The following is a 20,649-nucleotide window of genomic DNA, read 5'->3' as shown; positions in this document are numbered from 1 at the left end:
ATAAATACATTACTTAAAAACCAGATCTTCAGCCAACAATGTAAACATAAATACATTACTTAAAAACCAGATCTTCAGCCAACAAAAAACCCCAAAAACAATAAAACCTAAGTATACATTACGTAAAAGTCAGATAGTCTATCTGGTTATTATTTATATATGTGTTTATGTTTTTATATTTTTATGTTGCTGGTTGAAGAACGGATGTGAGCCAGAAACATTCCGTGTTTGGTATTGTGCTTTTTGTGAAGCTGTTATATTCAATTCTGTTTATTACTTTTACAGTCCACAGCAGCTTAATATGACTTTGACATAACTGCATACTTTTTATCACTGAAAGAGCAGAAATGGCAAGGTGAGAAAGCGTCATTGAAGCATCGTATTTGCTGCTCAAAGCGCTACACAAAGGGGTCCTTGGCAACAATAACACTTAAAATTTAGGCGATATTACAATTTTTTTGTGTAGACCTCTCTGTTAATTGCCAGGTATTCAATTTACACCTGAGTATGATTAGAGATTTTGAGTTAAGAGCCTTCTCCAAGGACTCAACTATATGCTGCTCAGAGCAGGACTCGAATCCTGGATCTTCCAGGCAATGGCGATTGTCATTCCACAAGACCACAAAGCTGCATAATGTAAACGGGGCATATAAATGAAACTGAAAAACTGTGAATGATGACGATTCATAAAATCACAAAATCATGTCACCAAACAACAATAGACAGACATTTTTCAATTCTTTGATATCAGCCATTTAGATGAATAGATTGCTGTTTAAAAATGACTTTGAGATTGGATGGAAGAGACATACACATTAAACAAGCAGTATTCAAGAACCTTCCCCGTGTGGTGTCCGGGGTCCCTCAACTGAGAGGGTCAAGAATAGCCCAACGCCAAGCCAGCGTGTCGTAAAAGGCGACTAATGGTGTGTGATTCCCCCATCTTTGAGTCACCTGGTCCTCCAGGTTGGGGGTTGGCAAAGGGTTAACACCCCTTTCCGTTAAACTCAAACCGTTACAGAAACACAGACAGACAAACCAAATCCTTTTTTTAGCTTGGGCGACCGAAAGGTTTCTGGAATTACAGAATTTATGAAGGACAACAGACAAAGCCGAAAGGACTCTGCTGACCCGATGACGTCTTCGCCAAACAAGCAGCTTCGAATTGCGTCGTGGAACGTTCGCACCATGTATGAAGCAGGAAAAAGCTCTCAAGTTGTGACTGAGATGATACAGGCTGCATATACTTGGAGTAAGCGAAACCCACTGGATACAATCCGGACAGAAACACCTCAAGTCTGGGGAGAAGATTTTATATTCAGGGAGAGGGGACGGGATTCATACACAGGGAGTAGGAATAATTCTAAGCAAGTTTGCCCAGAAGTCACTGAGAGGATGGGAACAATGCGGAGAAAGGATCATCATGGCGTCCTTTACAACACGGAGTAAGAAGATCAGCATGAACATTGTACAGATCTATGCCCCAACAAATGATGCAACAAATGAGGACAAAGATACATTTTATGGTCTGCTACAACAAGTCATTGACAAGTTGCCAAGGAAAGACATCAACATATTGATGGGAGATGCTAATGCAAAAGTGGGACAGGATAACGTAGGCTATGAAGGTATCATGGGACGTCATGGCATGGGAGAAATGAATGATAATGGTGAGAGATTTGCAAATTTCTGTGCATTCAACAGTTTGGTGATTGGAGGATCAGTGTTCCCCCATAAGAGGATCCACAAAGCAACTTGGGTCTCACCAGATGGTGTGACAGAGAATCAGATTGATCATTTTTGTATCTCTCGTAGATTCAGACGTTCATTGGAAGATGTGACAGTACGGAGAGGGGCAGATGTTGGATCAGACCACCACCTGCTATTGGCAAAGCTTAAGCTCCGACTCAGAAAACACGGGGCCAGATCACATACAAGAAGAAAATTCGAGGTGAATGCACTTGATGGGGAAAAGAATGAGGAATTCAAACTACAATTGAGTAATAGATTCCAACCTCTTACTGAGCTCGAGGAGGACATAGATGTAGAGTCACATTGGGCAAAGATCAAGGAAGTTTACATAACAACTTGCCACGAGGTATTGGGGGTAAAGAAATCGGAACATAAAGAATGGATAAGTCCAACCACCTTGGACCTTATTGAAAAGAGGAGAACAAGGAAGGAACAAGTGAATGCAAGCCGAACAAGGGCTTCAAGACTGGATGCACAAGAGCAGTATCGAGCCATAGCTAAGGAAGTCAAAAGATCTGTGAAGAAAGACAAGGAAGCATTCATGAACAGACTTGCAGAGAAAGCAGAAGCAGCAGCGACTGGAGGACACATGAGGATCCTTTATCAAACTACCAAGACACTTGCTGGAAAATATGGGAAACCAGAGGTACCAGTCAAAGACAAAGATGGGAAAACTATTTTTGGAAAAGAGGCTCAATCTGAACGATGGAGGGAACATTTCAACTGCCTTCTGAACAGACCACCACCAGACAACCAGCCAGAAATTTTGCCTGCAAGGAATGAGCTACCAATTAGCTGTGATCCACCATCGATAGCAGAGATTGTGGGTGCCATTAACAAGATGAAAAGGGGGAAAGCTGCTGGACCAGACCAGATTCCACCGGAGGCTCTAAAAGTTGATGCGGAAAGAAATGCTGAGGCCCTGCACCCACTATTTGAGAGAATCTGGAATGACGGGATATTCCCAAAGGATTGGAAGGAAGGACATCTTATCAAGCTTCCAAAGAAAGGGGACCTCAGTAATTGTAATAATTATCGAGGCATCACTCTTCTTTCTATCCCAGGAAAGGTTTTCAACCGTATTATTTTAGAGAGAATTAAGAATGCAACAGATGCTAAACTGCGGGACGAACAGGCAGGTTTTCGGAAAAACCGTTCAACCACCGACCAGATTGCCTCTCTGCGAGTCATAGTGGAACAGTCTATAGAATGGAACTCTCCTCTTATTGTCAACTTTCTGGATTACGAGAAGGCTTTCGACAGTATTGACAGAGCAACATTGTGGAAAATTCTGGCACATTATGGACTCCCTGAAAAGATAGTAAACCTCATTAAGGAAATGTATGAAGGATCAAGTTGCAGGGTTGTACATGAAGATCAGCTGACTGACAGCTTTGAAATTAAGACTGGTGTCAAGCAGGGATGCTTGCTCTCTCCATTCCTGTTCATCCTTGCCATTGATTGGCTAATGAAGGAAACCTCCAAAGGGAGAAGAAATGGGATACAGTGGACCCCCTGGACACAGTTGGATGATCTGGATTTTGCAGATGATCTGGCTCTTTTGTCCCACACCCAGGACCAGATGCAAACAAAAACCACAATTATAAACAGCCTCTCGGAATCAATTGGTCTAAGAATACACCCTGCAAAGTCAAAGGTCTTGAGGATAGGTACGCGTCAAAGGGAGCAGATCAAAGTAAAAGATCAGGAACTCGAAGATATAGACACTTTCTGCTATCTCGGAAGTATAATTGACAAGGATGGAGGCACGGAAGCAGAGGTGAAAGCACGAATAGGAAAGGCACAGGCTGCATTCACATCTTTGAACAGAGTTTGGAGAACTAAAGATATCTCCCTTCAACTAAAGCTAAGACTTTTCAACTCAAACGTGAAGTCTGTCCTACTGTATGGATGTGAAACTTGGAACGCATCACAGGCATGTATAAGGAGGGTACAGATTTTTGTAAACAGGTGCATGCGTAAGCTACTCAGAATAAAATGGATGGATAGAATAAAAAATGAAGAAGTATGGAAAAGAACACAGCAGAAACCAGTAGGAGAGGATATAGGAAGAAGACGATGGAGGTGGATTGGACACACGCTTAGAAAGAATGACTCAACTATAACAAAGAAAGTATTGGACTGGAACCCTCAGGGCAGAAGATCAAGGGGAAGGCCACGAGGAACATGGAGAAGAATTAAAGAAGCTGATATACAGAGAAGTGGTAAGACCTGGAATGAGATAAAAAAGTTGGCTCAGGATAGAGAAGGATGGAAACTGTTTGTCTGTGGCCTATACCCTGACCCAGGGTGAAAAAGGCAATGATGATGATGATTCAAGAACCTACCCCCAAATCGAATCCATATATCTTAGCTATTATATAAATCATTTTGAACTTTACAGGCAGCCCATGAGTGGTCCTGTTAGATCATTTGGTAGTGTAATCGCCTCACAAATAAAGGGACTGAAGTACTTTGTGATGGACTGGTGTTCTGTTCAAAGGGTAGCGAGCAATTACTATTGTTCTAACGAATTTGTACATACATGCAAATACAGACACATTATATATGTACGTATATGTATATATGTCAGTATATATATAAGTATATACGCCGAACTTGAATAAGGCGGCCACCAATGGGACCCCACAAAAGTGGTGTCTTAGACATTTGGTCGCCTTGTGCAAGTCAGTATATATATATATATATATATATATATATATATATATATATATATATATATATGAATGATAGAATTAGAAAACCATGTATTCACACATTTGTAAGATGTAAGATATACTTTTGTTTGTTTCAATATATTTTTTGATTAGGGTTTGGTTCCAGATTACCACTGTCATCCTGCCCCTGGACTTTTATCAAATGAGTCAGTACCACGGAAAAAGAATGACGATGGGGACTGGGTATATGATGAATGTAAGCAGTATGTCAATTTTACTTTCGGGAATCAAACAGAGGATTGTACAAGAGGATGGGACTATATCTTTGCTGACAGTCACACCACGTCTATTGTATCTGAGGTATGTATATACAGATTTTTTATTCTTGTGAGACAGTACGGGCTGATAATGTTGTGGTGTAAAATTATTTTTAAAAATTCCTTTGTACAAGGTAATATCTACAGGATGTCCTCAAAGTGCTTAACAAGAGGTCCCAGGCCATCAACAGTACTTAACATTTTAGATGAGACAGGACATCCGTAAGGCTATTACAATATTATTTTTTCACAAGAGACAACTCTTACTTTTCAGGTACTCATTTCACACCTGAGTATGGTGATATATAAATTGTGATTAATAATATAATAATAATGATAACAATGATAATAATAATAATAATAATAATAATAATAATAATAATAATAATAATAATAATAATAATAATAATAATAATAATAATAATAATACTTTATTGCATCCCAAAAAGGAAATTTTTTGTACAGACGTGTTATAATTTACACAATAAGATAAAAATACAATGGAAATAGGATGTATATATATATTTTTTTTAAAAGGAGCAGCTCTATAACCAGAGCTGCACTTTATAATATGAATAATTTCAACACTGTATAATAGTTAAAACTGTCACTATAAATTGACAATTGAAAAGATTGCAAAACAAATAAATTAATAAATTAATATTTATATTTTTTAAAAGTAAAAATGAGAAATTATTATATAAAATGATTATTGCTTGTTGTTATAAAGCCTAATACTGGACGGCAGAAAAGATTTTCGGTGTCTCTCTGTTTTCGTTGAAATAGAGAAAGGGCGACCACTTCTTTCTGACATAATAATTGATGGTCTTAGTGGATGATACTGGTCATTTAATATTTTAGTTATTTTATTTATACAAAATTAATAAGCCTTTTTCAAAGACTCAACTTTGTTCCGTCCACAGTGGAACTCGAAATGGTAAAACTCTTGGTCACAACCTGAATGCCATACCTGATATCACAAAATTGGTCTTTAGTGTGATTAGCAGCAAAATTCAGATCCCAAGATGGATACTGGGATTTTTTTCTTTTTTGAAGATTTTTAGATTTTTCAAAGCAGAACTCTTCCAAACAGATTTTAAAATGGCCTCTGTCCTTAGTGTGACCTTGAGATATTAAAAACTTTGCCTAACTGAAAATGTTACAACCTGCAATAAAGTCTTTTCTTGCTTTCTACATTTAGGACCTATGTGTCTGTCCTTTGTGTCTTCCTTATAATAAATGTATAAGTTCCTTATCTATACTTCTCATTATTATATATTATTAATGATATCTCTCTACTCACACATTTCCCCCCTCCCCTGCCCCTCTTTTGCCTTGATAAAAGAGCTATACTGCATTTGTAGAATTTACAACAATTAACGAAAAGAAAACTTACTTCATGCCGATATAGCTGGTTTTGCCTTGTTTAAGTGATTCATGAATATTTTTTTTCCTCTTTCACATTATGTCAGTATGCCTTGATCTGTGGCCGTGCTTACCTGAATGAACTGTCAACAACAATGTATATGGTGGGGGCCACTTGTGGAGTGGTTTTCCTGGCTCCTGTGTCAGAGCGTCTTGGAGGCAAGCCCGTTATGCTTGTCTGTCTATGGCTGCAGGCTATTGTAGGCACTATCTTACCCTGGGCTGGGAATATTGCCTTCTTTATGGTGCTCAAGTTCTTCATTGGAATATTTAATATGGTAAGAGGAGCATAAACCATTATAGCGAAATCTAGGAATGGAGTTTTCTTTGAGCGTTCCAGCTTTCCATTCTTTTTCAAACCGTGTCTTCATTGTTATTTTTGAAATACCTGAAATGTGTGAGAATAGTAAACTGGTTTTGTGTTATTTATTTATGACTTTCCATCATAAGTGGATAATTAAGGAATGTCTGAAGTGATTTTTTAAAACTCCAATATTTGTAAACAAAAACAAAAACAACAAAATAAATAAAAGAAAAATTGTTTTTTCAAAATTAGATTTTGTCCCATGATGCCTGGATTGATATAATATTATAGAGTGAGACCATTAGAAACTACCTTGTTGACAGGAATAATCTTGACATTATTTAGCGATTATGATAATTTTCAACGTTCGTTTTTGTTAAACATCTCAATCACCACTACTTGTAACAACATATCATTAAAATATTTCTAGCACCATAACTCCTGACAAATTAAATATAATTACTGGAACGGTGTGCAGTTATTTTTTATCTTGAATCTTATCAAGTATTGTTTTTGTTACCTTTTTAAAAAAAATTCCCACATGCTTGTCTTGTGAAAGGCAATTAAACTTCATATTTAAAGTTTGATTTTTTTAAAAAATATTCAGCTCACAACTTCCATTTGATTATCATAAAAAGCTACAGATAAAATATTACGCAACATGGTTGGAATTTTTTGAATAGGAATGATGTTTACAGACAATGCATTCCAAAAAAAACCCATTACGTTAATTGATCCACTTTATATCTCACCATCAACAGACAATTGCTCTCTGTGTTGCTGTTCTAATGCATGAAACTTTTGATTCCACCCATCGGGAAATCCCTTCCATTGGGGTTCAGTTCTTCTGGGCATTCGGTATCATGAGTCTTTCTCTCTTCGCCTACCTGATACCAGATTGGAAAGTCTTGCAACTTGTCATCACATTGCCTGTCCCTATTCTTAGTATTGCCTACATTTGGTATGTCATAAAAAATAACATGTAATGAAAGCCAAATGATAATTGGAATAAGCTTTCATACTTGACATTTTATTGATGTTGTTATTGTTATCATCATCATCCTCATCATCATCATCATCCTCATCATCATCATCATCATCATCATCATCATCATCATCATCATCATCATCATATATCATCCTCATCATCATCATCATCATCATCATCATCATCATCATCATCATCATCATCATCATTATTATTATTATTATTAGTAGTAGTAGTAGTATTAGTAGTAGTAGTAGTAGTCGTAGTAGTAGTAGTAGTAGTAGCAGTAGCAGCAGTAGTAGTAGTAGTAGTAGTAGTAGTAGTAGTAGTAGTAGTAGTAGTAGTAAAACTGATTAATAATTATATGTAATGATGTTTGATAGAGAGAAGTCAAATACATACTAGTATGTGAAATCAACGACTATATGTGAAGAGGATGTAGGTGTAGTATTTTGTGGCAAAATGTTCAAGAAAAAATGAAATATTCTTTCGAACATATTATGTGATATGATATGACAGATATAACAGACATAATTTTATGTTCTTTTACTCTCCCTTCAGGATTATACCTCAGTCCTTACCATGGCTTGTATCGAAAGGGAAGCTGAAGGAGGCAGCTCGGGTCATCAGACGGTTCATCAGCATCAATAACTTGCCCTCAATCCCAAACCTTGATGACATTCTAATGAGTTTTAAGAAAAACCATGTGTAAGTATTTTGAAACTACAGTTGTAGCCAAAGATTTAGGATCAAGCTTTGAAGTTCTGTTAATTTATTACATTTAAGGTATTTTAATTCAAGGAATTTTCTAACACTTTTAATCAATCACAAAAAAGGATTGTAATAATTTTCAAGTTCTGTTGATGTTTTAAACTCCTTCAAAATGGACTTTTTGCAGGTTGAAAAATGGGCAAAAAATCCCATCAATTTCTGATGTTGTGAGAGCACAGATAGTTTCATTATTTAAATAAGGGTAGACAGAACGTGTCATATCAAATAAGATTGCATGCAGAAGGAATGCATAATTCTATTCAAAAAAACAAAGCTGACGGCACCTTTTCACTTTGAGATAAAAATAATCATCCAAGGAAAATGCCACCATGACCTGATGGGTCATAAAGGATATTGTTTCCCCAAACACTAACGGCATTATGCATGCTTGTTCTATGACAAGTAAAATGAAAATGCTTAAAATACATTTGTTGAATAATTAAGTTTGTGGGGCCAAGTGATATGTTATTGTTCTCTAAAGGGGATGTTTAGGGAAAAATAAAATTTAAAACCAACTTCATCATCGTCATCATCTTCATCATCATCAGCATCATCATCATCATCGTCATCAGCATCATCAGCATTGTCATCATCATCATCATTGTCGTCGTCATAATCATCATGGTCATCAGTCATCATAATCATAGCCATCATCTTTGTCATCATCATCATCATCATCATCATCACCCTCATCAGTATCATCATTGTCATCATCATGAGTAAATGGGTCTGTACTGGCAGAAAGTACTTTGCTATAGACTAACATTCTATCCAAAGGCTAGAAAGCAATTGTTACTATCTGTGACGGGAAGCGGCCTAAACTACCAGATAAAGATTAAATTTGTTAAATCTATTGGCAGATAACACAAGGGTTCAGTCTTTTAACTTTTTTTTATGTTGATGTTTGGAATGTTTTTATTGCCAGAAACATATTGTTGCAAGTGATCAGATAAGTCTCTTTGGTGGGAATTTATTTGTGTATTATCATATTCTTAGTGGTACAGTAATTTGTTGCATAAGAAAATCAAGCAATACTAAGCATGCCCAGTGACTAGATGGGTGGCAAACTCTAACCCTTGATTAAGGTACCTTACTTACATTACTTTACCAAACAGATGTCGATGGGTTCTTGGCTATAAGCAATGGTGGATATTATAAGAATGCTGGTTTAAAGAGGTCACATAACAGAAAACTTGGACTGTCTGAAATAGAAATTTGCTTCTATAGAGCTTGCTTGATAAAAATTGAATATTGATGTAGTAAAATGTTATATATGTGTTCACGTTTATTTTTTGTCTATATTTTTTCTTCTTTTTTTATTTTTGTTTTGAAAGTTTATAACACTCATTTGTTTATATTACAAAAGGCAACTTTTTTTTTTTCATTTAGTTCTGATGCCCAAGAATCAAGCATATCGGACAACAGTCTAAACACTCATCTCAGAGATCAGGCATTGTCAGAACCAAATCATATCCAAGGAAACAACTCATCAAAAACCTATACTGTTCTGGACATTTTCAAGTACCCTCGGCTTAGATTATGGGCCCTTATTTTGTGCTATTTGTTGTAAGGAACATTCATAATCTGCTACGAATGACCCTTCATCTTCCCTTTTGCTAAATGTGATACGTTCCATAAAACTCTTAAAAGTAAGAAAATAGGATCTTATTACACAAGTGAAAGCGAATCTCAGCCCTGCACCCCATCCTTTTGACTTTTTTTTTTCTTCTATCATCAACAGGACAACAGGCAGTAGAAATTGTAATATGTTACAGAAATTGAATAATCCGGAAAGTATTTTTTTTTGTCCATAACCTTTCTTAATTTGGTCAAACATATTTTGCATCTTGTGCGTTTTAAAACATTTTCTTTCTTGCATTTCTAAAATGAGCTGCATTTAAAGTTATTTTAAGCAACTTCATTTGTTTTTTTCTGTTCCATCATCATTTCAGCTTGATAAATTCTTTGGCTTATTTTGGAGTCATGTTCCTGTTGGATGGCAACCAATTCCTCAACCTTTTCTACAGTGGGCTGGTAGAAATCCCTGCTTATGTGTCAAGCATGTTTCTTCATAAATTGTAAGAAATATTAATATGTTATAGATGATACATTAAAATAAAAAAAAATATAATAAGAAGTAGTTCTTCAGAGCCATAAGGCCCGTCGAGTCAGATTTTAAGATAGTCACTTTTCCTATCAAACCATGTGTCAAGATAAATTGTAATAAATATCAATATGTTATAGATGATACGTTAAAATAAAAAGGCAAATATAATAAGTAATAATCCTTCAGAGCCATAAGGCCGTCAAGCCAGAGTTTTGATAGGCACTTTTCCTATCAAACCATGTTTAGTTATTTTATATGAAACTCATATTTTTAAATTGGAAAAAAAAATGTATTACTTTGACATAGGTAGATAATAGCACTATCCATTCATTTTGATTTCACAAAATCTGAAATGATAAACCTTTTTTGTGTTTCCACCAGCATTGGTCGTCGACGGTCCATCTGCTTGTTTTTGTTTATCTGTGGAGTGAGCAGTATCATTGTTCGATTTGTCCCAGATGTTTCAGGTAAAAAAAACAACAAAAACATTTCTTTTAATGTTTAGTTTCATGTACAATCATTTGTAAAAATTTGACCTTAGCCAGCTCTTTACTTCTGTGTCATAGGCTTTTCTTAGAGTTTCTACATTTGTCCAATGCTTATAAAATATTCTGATTATATTCTTTTATTTCAGTACTCATTGTGTGAAATATATCCCCAATTTTTATATTATACCAGTTGTTGCTAGTGAAATGGGTAAATAGATGTGTGATTAAATAGGGTAGGATGTGTAGTACTCACCCAAAATTCCTTGTATGACAAGAATTTTAAAAATTAAACATGTGGTATTTTTCAGACCATGATATATTTGAATAGTCACATTATTATTATTATGGCTTTCACAACATCTGTAAGAGCAGTTTGCCTTTGGATAGAGACAGTGTAAATTTGTTTATACACACACACACACACGCGCACATGTATAAATATATATACGTATATATATATATATATATATATATATATATATATATATATATATATATATATATATATAATATATGTGTGTGTGTGTGTGTGTGTGTGTGTGAAATGAATTCCTTATATTACTTATATATATTTCATCAACAGGTGATGGCACTGATTTAGCTGATTTCAAGCTCTTTCTTAATCTAGTTCAAAAGTTTGGCATCACTGGGTCCTACTCGGCTATTTATCTTTTTGCCTCGGAGATATTTCCAACAGTTTTAAGGTAGGTTACATTCTTATACAAATAGAAAGAATTTTTTATTGTTTAATCATTTCTTGAATTTAAGCATCAAGCTTTTCATCAGCACTTGTCTTTATCGGTTTTGATCGACGTGCAGGTCTGATAACCAAATGCAATCATGGGCTTGATTTAACATTGTTGTAATGGACAATATTTTGCATTGATTTGAGAGTATTTCCATAACAATTTGGGTTATCTGATCTGCAAATAAATGCACTTCGGTTTCGGTTTTGAGATGTGACATTTCCTTGTGTTATATTTTGAAACTGAGGGATGCTAGATGATTTATTCTTGAAAATTCTTGCCTTCAGTTTGAATATAACAGTTTTAACTCTGACTCCTTTCACGTTATTTATCTAATGCTTCATGATGTCAAGGGCCAAACGGTTCATGTTTTGTATACTTTGCTCATGAAAAGGTCAAGGATCATACTGAATTGATATTGAGGTTGTCTGACTCTTACCATGCAAGTGCCATGTGCGGTAAAAAAAATTTTTTTTCTTTAGATCATAATGAAGCCCGCCCTCTCCTCTATTCTTTTGACCAACAAACACCTCAATCCTTTTATTGGGTGGATTAGTCATGTAATCAAACATGCTCATTAAGTCTTGTTGCAGAAGCCACCCTATTTCACATTTTTTTTTTTCAAAATCACCTCTCTCTCTCTCACTTATAGTCACTTGCCCTTTTCATGGATTCCTCGTAGTAATCTTAGCGTCTGAAATGTATAAATTTTCCTATTTTCTTTTTTTTTACAAATTTCTCGTACTTCCCGTTTTCACGGAATCCTTGTCTTAAATTTTTGTCCAAGCAAATAGGGGGAAAACTTGCTGCACTGTAATTATAAAGATTTTATATCGCTTTATTTAATTTGTCTTTACGATTTATTTTGGTCATATTATTAAAAATACACTAGAGTTTGAACCTTAAATTCATGAATTTAAAGCTAATCAGCTCATAGAGTTGACCTTCAATTGGTGATATTAGATAATGAGACAAATAAACAGCATAATTTGTAGATGACATTTTGACTACCCTGTCCACGCTTCACCCCTGCGGCTTCTTGGACTAAAGTCTTTGATTCATGCATTATTTAATGAAATCATTTTATTCTGTCACAAAAGCCTGCCGTGTCTTAGCAAATCATTCAAAATGTAATTTCTCTTAGAATCATAGGTCTTACTCTTATCATATTGGGATTTAAGCATGCAGTGGCAGTTTCCAGTTTCCTGTGATATTTGCGCCTTCCGGCCCCGCTGCTCTGTCTTCGGCGTGCTGTTTTTCAGGATTTGCTTCCTTAGCCTTTGACCATCCAAGGTCTGTCCACAAGGCAGTGGCGGTTTTGCTTCAGAGTGTCCTTCTCCTAGATCGATTGCGGTCCCCTGTTAGCGAACTCGATCTGTCCGGGTTTTTGTTTGGAGTGTCCTTCTCTTAGATGGATTGCGGTCCCCCGATGACGAGCTCCATCTGTCCGGGTTTTTGCTCAGAGTGTCCTTCTCTTAGATGGATGTCGGTCCCCCGATGACGAGCTCCATCTACCCGTGGTCAGATGGTCTAAGTTGGGAATCCGGAAGGATGTCCTGTAGAGAGTCAGTCCCTTTTTCCCCTCCCCCACGTCGTGGACAACACCCACACCCAAGGGTGTGGACTAGGGGAAGCTGAACTCGACGGTTGATTTCCTCCCTTCTTCCTTCCTTGTTGACAATGCTGACCGTTGTAGATCGTTCTTGGTCTGGCCTCTCACTTACGATCATCGAGACACGCAAGCCCTCCGACCGCGACAAGGTCATATGATCCACCGGAGAGTTACTCTTATAATTACTATTATGTTGTGTGTATGTGTGTGTTGGGGTATACATGTTGGTGTGCTTATTTAGCTGTGTGTGACTGTGTGTATATTATGTGTGTGTTTGTATTTATAAGTATGCCTATGTATTTATTCATGTATATCAGATTGAATCAGTTCTTAAATTGTGATATTTGGCTTTCTATTGTTGATTTTTATCTATCAGAAATCAAGGTGTTGGCTTTTGTTCTTTTTTTGAAAATATTGGAAGCATCGCTGCGCCCAACATGCTTTATGCTGTAAGTGATTCACAAATGGTTGACAACTGATTTATAATCTTCTATTTATGAATGTCGTTCACTCCCCAATTTTACTTTAATCTTTTTTAAAATATCCCCTTTGTAAATTTATCTTCCTGAATTAAATCTGTATTTAATAATAATAATAATAATAATAATAATAATAATAATAATAATAATAATAATAATAATAATAATAATAATAATAATAATAATAATAATGATAATAATAATAATAATAATGATAATAATATAAGGAGCATTTAATTATATATTTTTAAAATGGGAAATGTATCACTATGTTACTATTTTTTGTTTTATTTTGTTTAAAGGATGTCAGTTACTTTTTACGTACAGTTTGAGTTACTAAAGATATAACAATAATGCGTGACACTAAGTACTGATTAAGTTAATTAAAGATGGATCTGTTTTGGTCAGGAAACACAGATGCTCAATCCTATAGCAAGTCTAGCGAATTTCTCCATTACTCAAATTCATCTTGTCTTATTTTTAAAGCCTTGCTGCCATATGTGATTTGGTGGAAAATAGTTGAATTAGAACCATTCAGGTGTCTCCTTTCAATTGTTACTTCATATGCTACCACTGTCAAGAATCCCATCAAATTTGAAAAAGTGGTCAAAAAACCGTTTGTTTTTTAGATGAACTTGATGAAAATTCTGGCAATTCTTATTTTATTAAGTTAGCTATCAAGCAATTTAAACAAGTCAATTTCATAATTCCTGAATTATCACTGAATATTTACTCTTCTTTTTCTGATTAATTTTAGAGCAAAAAATCGACCACACTTCCTCTGACAATTTTTGGAGTGTTGACCATTGTTGGGAGTATATCTGTCCTCTTCCTACCGGAAACTCATCACCGCCCCCTGCCAAATACTATAGAAGATGTGGAAAAACGGAAATAGTCTTGGAATAGCTTCTTTCAAAAAAGGAAAAAAAACAACAGTTTTTATCAGTTAGCTGATGTTGTGACAAAATATTCTGTGCGATGATATTACAGTGCAACCCCTGGACCGGAAAATTATGTCGTTATTCAGGGGTGTCGCTATTCCGGGGTTTTCAAAGTAGTAGATCCACATCTTGTGATATTAACCCCCCCCACCCCCTCCCTCCCCCCTCAAAAGAAAAAAAACCTAACAAAAACAGATAATAACCACCATAATACCAAATCTGGACTGATGTCTAGAGAAAGGACTATTCAAATGAATATAATAAAGTGAAAGGGGCTGTTATTGTTTTCCCGGTTATTCCAATAATTTATAAGACCATAAATATCCATAATTGCCCCAATTGGACCCTGATATCGGTTAACTTCCACTGACCTCAGATGGGTAGCTAACAGGGAATGTTATGGACCCTTGAGAGTTCCATCCACAGCTTTTGCTGTGGTTGCATATGAACAATCGCTGAATCCACATAGTATAGTAAACTTGAGAGTTCTGATTGGTCTGTAACAAGCAATCTCATTGGGATGGAGAAAAAGCGATTTTTATTGGTTAACAGTATGAGATGACTATGGTCGGGTCTCAAGAATTGGTATCAACTGCCAATTATTGTTATGTCACTAAACAGGGGTTTTACAAAAATTTGTGTTGCTATTTTAGGTTTTTTATTACTAATAACATATAGCAAAAAAACGGGGCCAGAGGTCAGTGTTACTAACCAGGGGTTGTCGTTATCCAGAGGTTGCACTGTATTTTGAATAATTATGGAAACAATGGCTCAAAATATGTGTTGAAACATAAATTTATTCTCTAGTTCTTATGATAGAATTGGAGATTAATATTTTACTTTGATGTTGAATTAAAAAAAAAATTGAATAGATAACCATAATTTTATACTGCCATATGTTTTAAAAAAATATACATTCCAGTATTATTGTCATTACTCATTCAAATTGTATCAACTCTCAACTTTCTTGGGTTCAACATGAATAAAAAGCAATCAAATGTTCTTGATTAACTGTTCCTGTGAACACTAGAGAGTTAACGGTCATTGGACTATCATTTCTAATTAAACAACCTGCATAAAATCAACACTCATAAAGTCAACTTCGGATTCAAGTCATTAACTGTTGTTGGTGCCAAATTTTCTGTTCTCTTTTTAAGTATGTTCCATTGATAATGGATAAAGTCAAACCAATCCTTCTAGACCAGCAGTGTTATTTATTAGGATTCCACTGTAATAAGTTGATTTGAAAATTACGATTTGAAAAAAATAAATAAATTCGCTTGCAAATAGTACAATCATTTTTTTCTATGCAAACTTATTTTTTTATTCATTATTTTATCATTTTTGTATTTGTCCTTTGTTAAAACATTATGACTATTGATATCTTATTATACATTATATTGTACCAGTGTGTCTGGGTGGGGTCTTCCGATATTCCAAAGTGGACGGAGAAGTCTTTGTTGCTGAGTCTTATATACATGTACCCCTTTATCTGTTTTCCCTTTCTATGTTGTTCTCTGTCAGTGCTCTGGATTGCGTTTGTTATGTTTTTTTTCCTGGTCCTGGGTGGGATCCTTAGCTGAAACTGAGGTCGTCAAATGCAGTTCCTTTTTTAAAAAAAATTAGATATGTTATTTTTTTTCCTTGTAAATCTTCTATCTGTAGTGTACACTTATTTTTTGTTTTGATGATATAGTAATTTGTAAGTGTTTTTGTTTTGATGATATAGTAATTTGTAAGTGTTTTTGTTTTGATGATATAGTAATTTGTAAGTGTTTTTGTTTTGATGATATAGTAATTTGTAAGTGTTTTTGTTTTGATGATATAGTAATTTGTAAGTGTTTTTGTTTTGATGATATAGTAATTTGTAAGTGTTTTTGTTTTGATGATATAGTAATTTGTAAGCATTTGAGTTTATCCTTCTTAGTGGGATTCCTTGCTGGTGCCTGGAACTGGAAGTAATATCGAAATATTCAAAATGATGAAGGTGTAGTGGAATCTTTTGTTCCCTATTTGAACCAACCCCCTTTGTTTTGCCTTTTCTTTGGTAGTTATAGCTTCAGATCTACAACTTGTCCCCTATCATTTTCCTTTTACCGGAGCTGATATGACCATTAATAAGAACTGGATGTCGCATGATTAGATATGAACAAACAACGAGATTAAGAACAAAATAATTTTTGTCATTTTGTATTTGTAGTATACAGGCACTCGATCAAAATTAATCAATTTCCCTGGGTGGGGATCCTGACCTCCCATAGTGGGCAGGGAGGTACATGCTGTGTCTTCTATCCCCCTATATCTGTTTTCCAATTGTTTCCTGTCATTGTCTTGGAATGAGATTACTTGGTTTTGTCCTGATCCTTTCGGAGTTCCTTGGCTGGGAGGAAAACAGTCGAATGTATAGTACTAATAGTTATAGTTTTGGGAGATGATATTTTTTTCCTTGTAAATCATCTCTCTGTTATGCATTGTATTATGTTTTGTTTACATATTATATTATATGACTGGTAAACATTTGAGTGTATTCCTCTTAGTTGGGACCTGTGCTTGTGTCTGGATGAGACTATCAGGTGATCTCAAACTACGTACTTTGACGGTGTGCTCTTGGAATCTACATCTGTTCCCTATTTGAACCAATTCCCCTTTGTCTTACCTTTTCTTTTGTGCTTTAATTTTAAGTCTAGAACTTTTTACTATCCCATTTTCATCCTTTTTACTGGCGCTGATATGACCTTAATGTGTTGCAAGCGCCGTAAAACCCTTAAAAACAAAACAAACATAATCAATTTCCAATCTCAGTTGAAAGTATAACAACAATCAATTATTTTAGGGACAGATCAAATCTTATTTTATCATCATCATTATCATCATCATTTTCAGCCCCATTTGATCTCGAGAACAAGTTTTCAAATGAAGATGTTACAGTTATAGTTTGGTCTTGCTAATGTGATTTTAATGGGTTTTTTGTTGTTGTTTTTTTCTTTCTTGTTTATACCAAAAAAAAAAATATTGTCATGTTTTTCATTCATGTGGAATCAAGAGGGTTAAAGTATATGTGAGATTTTTTCAATGATTATAAAGTTGATTTTAGTTTGCCACACTGGCTGGTGTCTTTTGACCTCCATGGTGTACGGGCATGTCACTTTTGCTGTGTCTTTAATCTATCCCAAATTTCCTTTTCCAGGCTCCTTTCTGTTAATTTGTCCATTATTTATGTACATACAAGTGCCTTGTTTCAGCGTCTCTCCCCCCCCCCCCCCCCCCACCATTTTCTCGATTTTAGTGGTTAGTGTAACATCTGACATCCCTGATTGAAATCATTTGCCATAAAAGAGGGCTTGAGAGATGTTCGTGCTTGTCTATTAGAGAGTTTTCTTTTTCATAATCACTATGTCAGTTTGAATGTTTTGTTAAAGGCCATCCGACTGTCTCCTTTGAGATAGGAATCTTGTTTTATCGTTTGAACAAACCTAAATCTAGGCACACAGGAAGACTGGCGCCTTAACTAAGTCACCTTTCTTACTGGATTTTATGTGATGAATTAATATTTTTACTGTTTTTGTAATTGGCTAAAGAAGAGTTTTGAGCCCGAAATGTTCCATGTTTGGTATGTTGATCTTGTTTTAAAGCTGTTATATTCACTTTTTTCATATGTTTTTCATTTTTACAAGATCTATTATTGTAATGAATTTCATTTTTGATCCCATTATAATTAGTATGTAAAACATTTTGTACACCGTAACAAATGATGTGCACAATGTGTCATTGATTTCACGTAGTATCATTAGCAAGAAGTTTCACATTCTATCATATCGGGGGGAAAAAAGTAGTAACATTTTACATACTTTTGTGTATGTCTTATCCCAATACCAAAAGCAGTTATGTTTAATTGTTTTATAAAATTCATTCAAACTATAATATATTACAACATAATATTATATACATCATTTAAGTGATCAAATGTCGCTTACAATAGTACGTGAAGTCGACAACAAATGTGCAGGATTGAATGTGAATGAGCAGATGCACAAATGGCCAATGGCATCTCACAATTGATCAGTTATTTACCGGTGACGTCTATGCCTTTTCCATTTGGGAAATATCATTGACTGGTGACTTCAATTCCAACTGGAAAACATTGTTGACTGGTGACTTCAATTCCATTTGGAAAACATTGTTGACTGGTGACTTCAATTCCATTTGGAAAACATTGTTGACTGGTGACTTCAATTCCATCTGGAAATCATTGTTGACCGGTGACTTCAATTCTATTTGGAAAACGTTGACTGGTGACTTCAATTCCATTTGGAAAATATTGTTGAAGTTGAGTCTTGCCAGAGAGAGTAAGGCTGAATTTTAAAAAAAAACATTGCACTCTCTCTTCTTTTTTTTTTTTCATTGAGGGTTTTTATTTATTATCCATTAAATGACTTTCTACCCAAGCCATTTTCTATATGCCATACTGATTGAAAAATATCCATTAAATTATTGTCAAATAAATATGAAACATTATTACAAATCGACTTTATTGTCTTGGCTTTGTCTATGAAGATAAGAAAAGACTACACATATTTGTAACTGTAACTGTTTTCATTCTAACATGAGAGATCGGCCATCTCCCATTGTGGGCAGGAGGTCACTTGCTGTTCTTCTTTTCCCCTATAACTGTTTTCCGAGTTGCTTTCTGTCTTCATCTTGAAATGAGATTACTTGGGTTTTGTCTTGGTCCTTACTGGAGTCCTTGGCTGAGTATATTACTCTTAGTGGGATCATATGCTTGTGTCTGGATGAGACAGGTGATCTAAACTAAGTATACTGATAGTGTGCTGTTGGAATCTGTTCCTTATTTGAACGATTCCCTTCTGCCTTATTTATTCTCGTGTGCTTTTAATAAATCTAGACTATTTTTTACTATCCCATATTCTAAATGAGTCACAAGTGCCAAAACCCCTTAAAAACAAAACAAAACAAAACAATAGCTAAAAGTAAAAAATGAGTACTGTCACATTCTGGATGGGGTCGTCTCACCTCCCATGGTGGTAGGGAGGCCCCTTGTCGTATTGTCTGTCCACTAAATGTTTTCCCTTCACATGTTGCTGTCTTTGTTCTGGATTGAGATTGCTCGGTTTATTTTTCCTGGTCCTTGTGGAGATCAGCTGAGATAGAGGCAGTCAAATGTATAGTTTCTTTTTTGAGAGGTGATCTGTTATTCCTTATAGATCATCTCTGTTATATATAATAAGCGGGATCTTTCGCTTATACTTAGATGGGACTTTTAGGTAATAATAATATGGGCACATTGATGGATTGTGTGTGGAACTTCTGTTCCCTATTAAGTTATTAATACCAGGCCCACGTAAGAAATGTCCAACAGCGTCATCCAGGTTAATGAACAGGAAAATACAATTGAAAACAACAAATGATTACTTATCAACGAAAGACACTTTAATCGTAATGTGGTTATAAAATAAATAATTAAAAGGTGGATATTGTTTTTGTCACTACTGTGGAAATTGGTGATAATATTATACATGACGATAATCGAAACTACATGACACCTTAATGTGGATGAAAGATAATTATAAAAATGAAATTATTTAAAAAACTAACATTGGGATAACACTAATGAGAAAAGCATTATCTAGAATAACATAACTGGCACTGTTTTAAATGCTTAATCAATCTCAAGTAGTAATAATATTTGACCATTAAATGCTGGAAAATAGAATAGTCTAAATTTTTTTTCAAACTAAACTTTGCATTTTACACCACACTTAATAGCATATAGGTCAGCAGAATAATGAACAAAATCTTCTGGCATTTTGAAATTGATGCAAACGAAATTAAGATTTCAAAGGAAATATAAGAGGTGAATCCGACAATCAAAAGTTGACTGTAAAAATGTAAATGTAAACAAGAGCCTTTTCTCTGGTCCTTTTGAGTTTCTTTTATCGCAAAGTAAATTCATCAAGTATGTCATTGTCAAGAAAATGGCAAGTGGAGCATTTGTAGAAGCCTAATAAATGGCACAGACATTC

General features: G+C 35.0%; 1 protein-coding gene across 7 annotated transcripts in view; it reads left to right on the top strand.

The window, feature by feature from the left end:
- The window catches only part of LOC144965862 (organic cation transporter protein-like), a 39,180-nt gene extending 20,046 nt beyond the window's left edge, over positions 1 to 19,134 (top strand). For all 7 annotated transcript variants that reach the window (XM_078901661.1, XM_078901658.1, XM_078901657.1 and 4 more), the window contains 10 exons: positions 4,584 to 4,790; positions 6,220 to 6,450; positions 7,238 to 7,437; positions 8,026 to 8,172; positions 9,625 to 9,801; positions 10,188 to 10,313; positions 10,724 to 10,809; positions 11,414 to 11,534; positions 13,565 to 13,637; positions 14,425 to 19,134. In XM_078901661.1, the coding sequence (XP_078757787.1) occupies positions 4,584 to 4,790; positions 6,220 to 6,450; positions 7,238 to 7,437; positions 8,026 to 8,172; positions 9,625 to 9,801; positions 10,188 to 10,313; positions 10,724 to 10,809; positions 11,414 to 11,534; positions 13,565 to 13,637; positions 14,425 to 14,562 (1,506 nt within the window). In that variant the 3' untranslated portion in view covers positions 14,563 to 19,134. The remainder of the gene's footprint in view (positions 1 to 4,583; positions 4,791 to 6,219; positions 6,451 to 7,237; positions 7,438 to 8,025; positions 8,173 to 9,624; positions 9,802 to 10,187; positions 10,314 to 10,723; positions 10,810 to 11,413; positions 11,535 to 13,564; positions 13,638 to 14,424) is intronic.
- The last annotated feature ends 1,515 nt before the right edge of the window (positions 19,135 to 20,649 follow it).

The sequence above is a fragment of the Berghia stephanieae genome, chromosome 2 (assembly GCF_034508935.2).
Source record: "Berghia stephanieae isolate SIO BIC M18660-M18661 chromosome 2, UCSD_Bste_1.3, whole genome shotgun sequence".
In the NCBI taxonomy this organism is placed as follows: Eukaryota; Metazoa; Mollusca; class Gastropoda; order Nudibranchia; family Aeolidiidae; genus Berghia; species Berghia stephanieae.
Note: the sequence above shows the minus strand (reverse complement) of the source record. Positions and strands in the feature narration are given on the sequence as shown.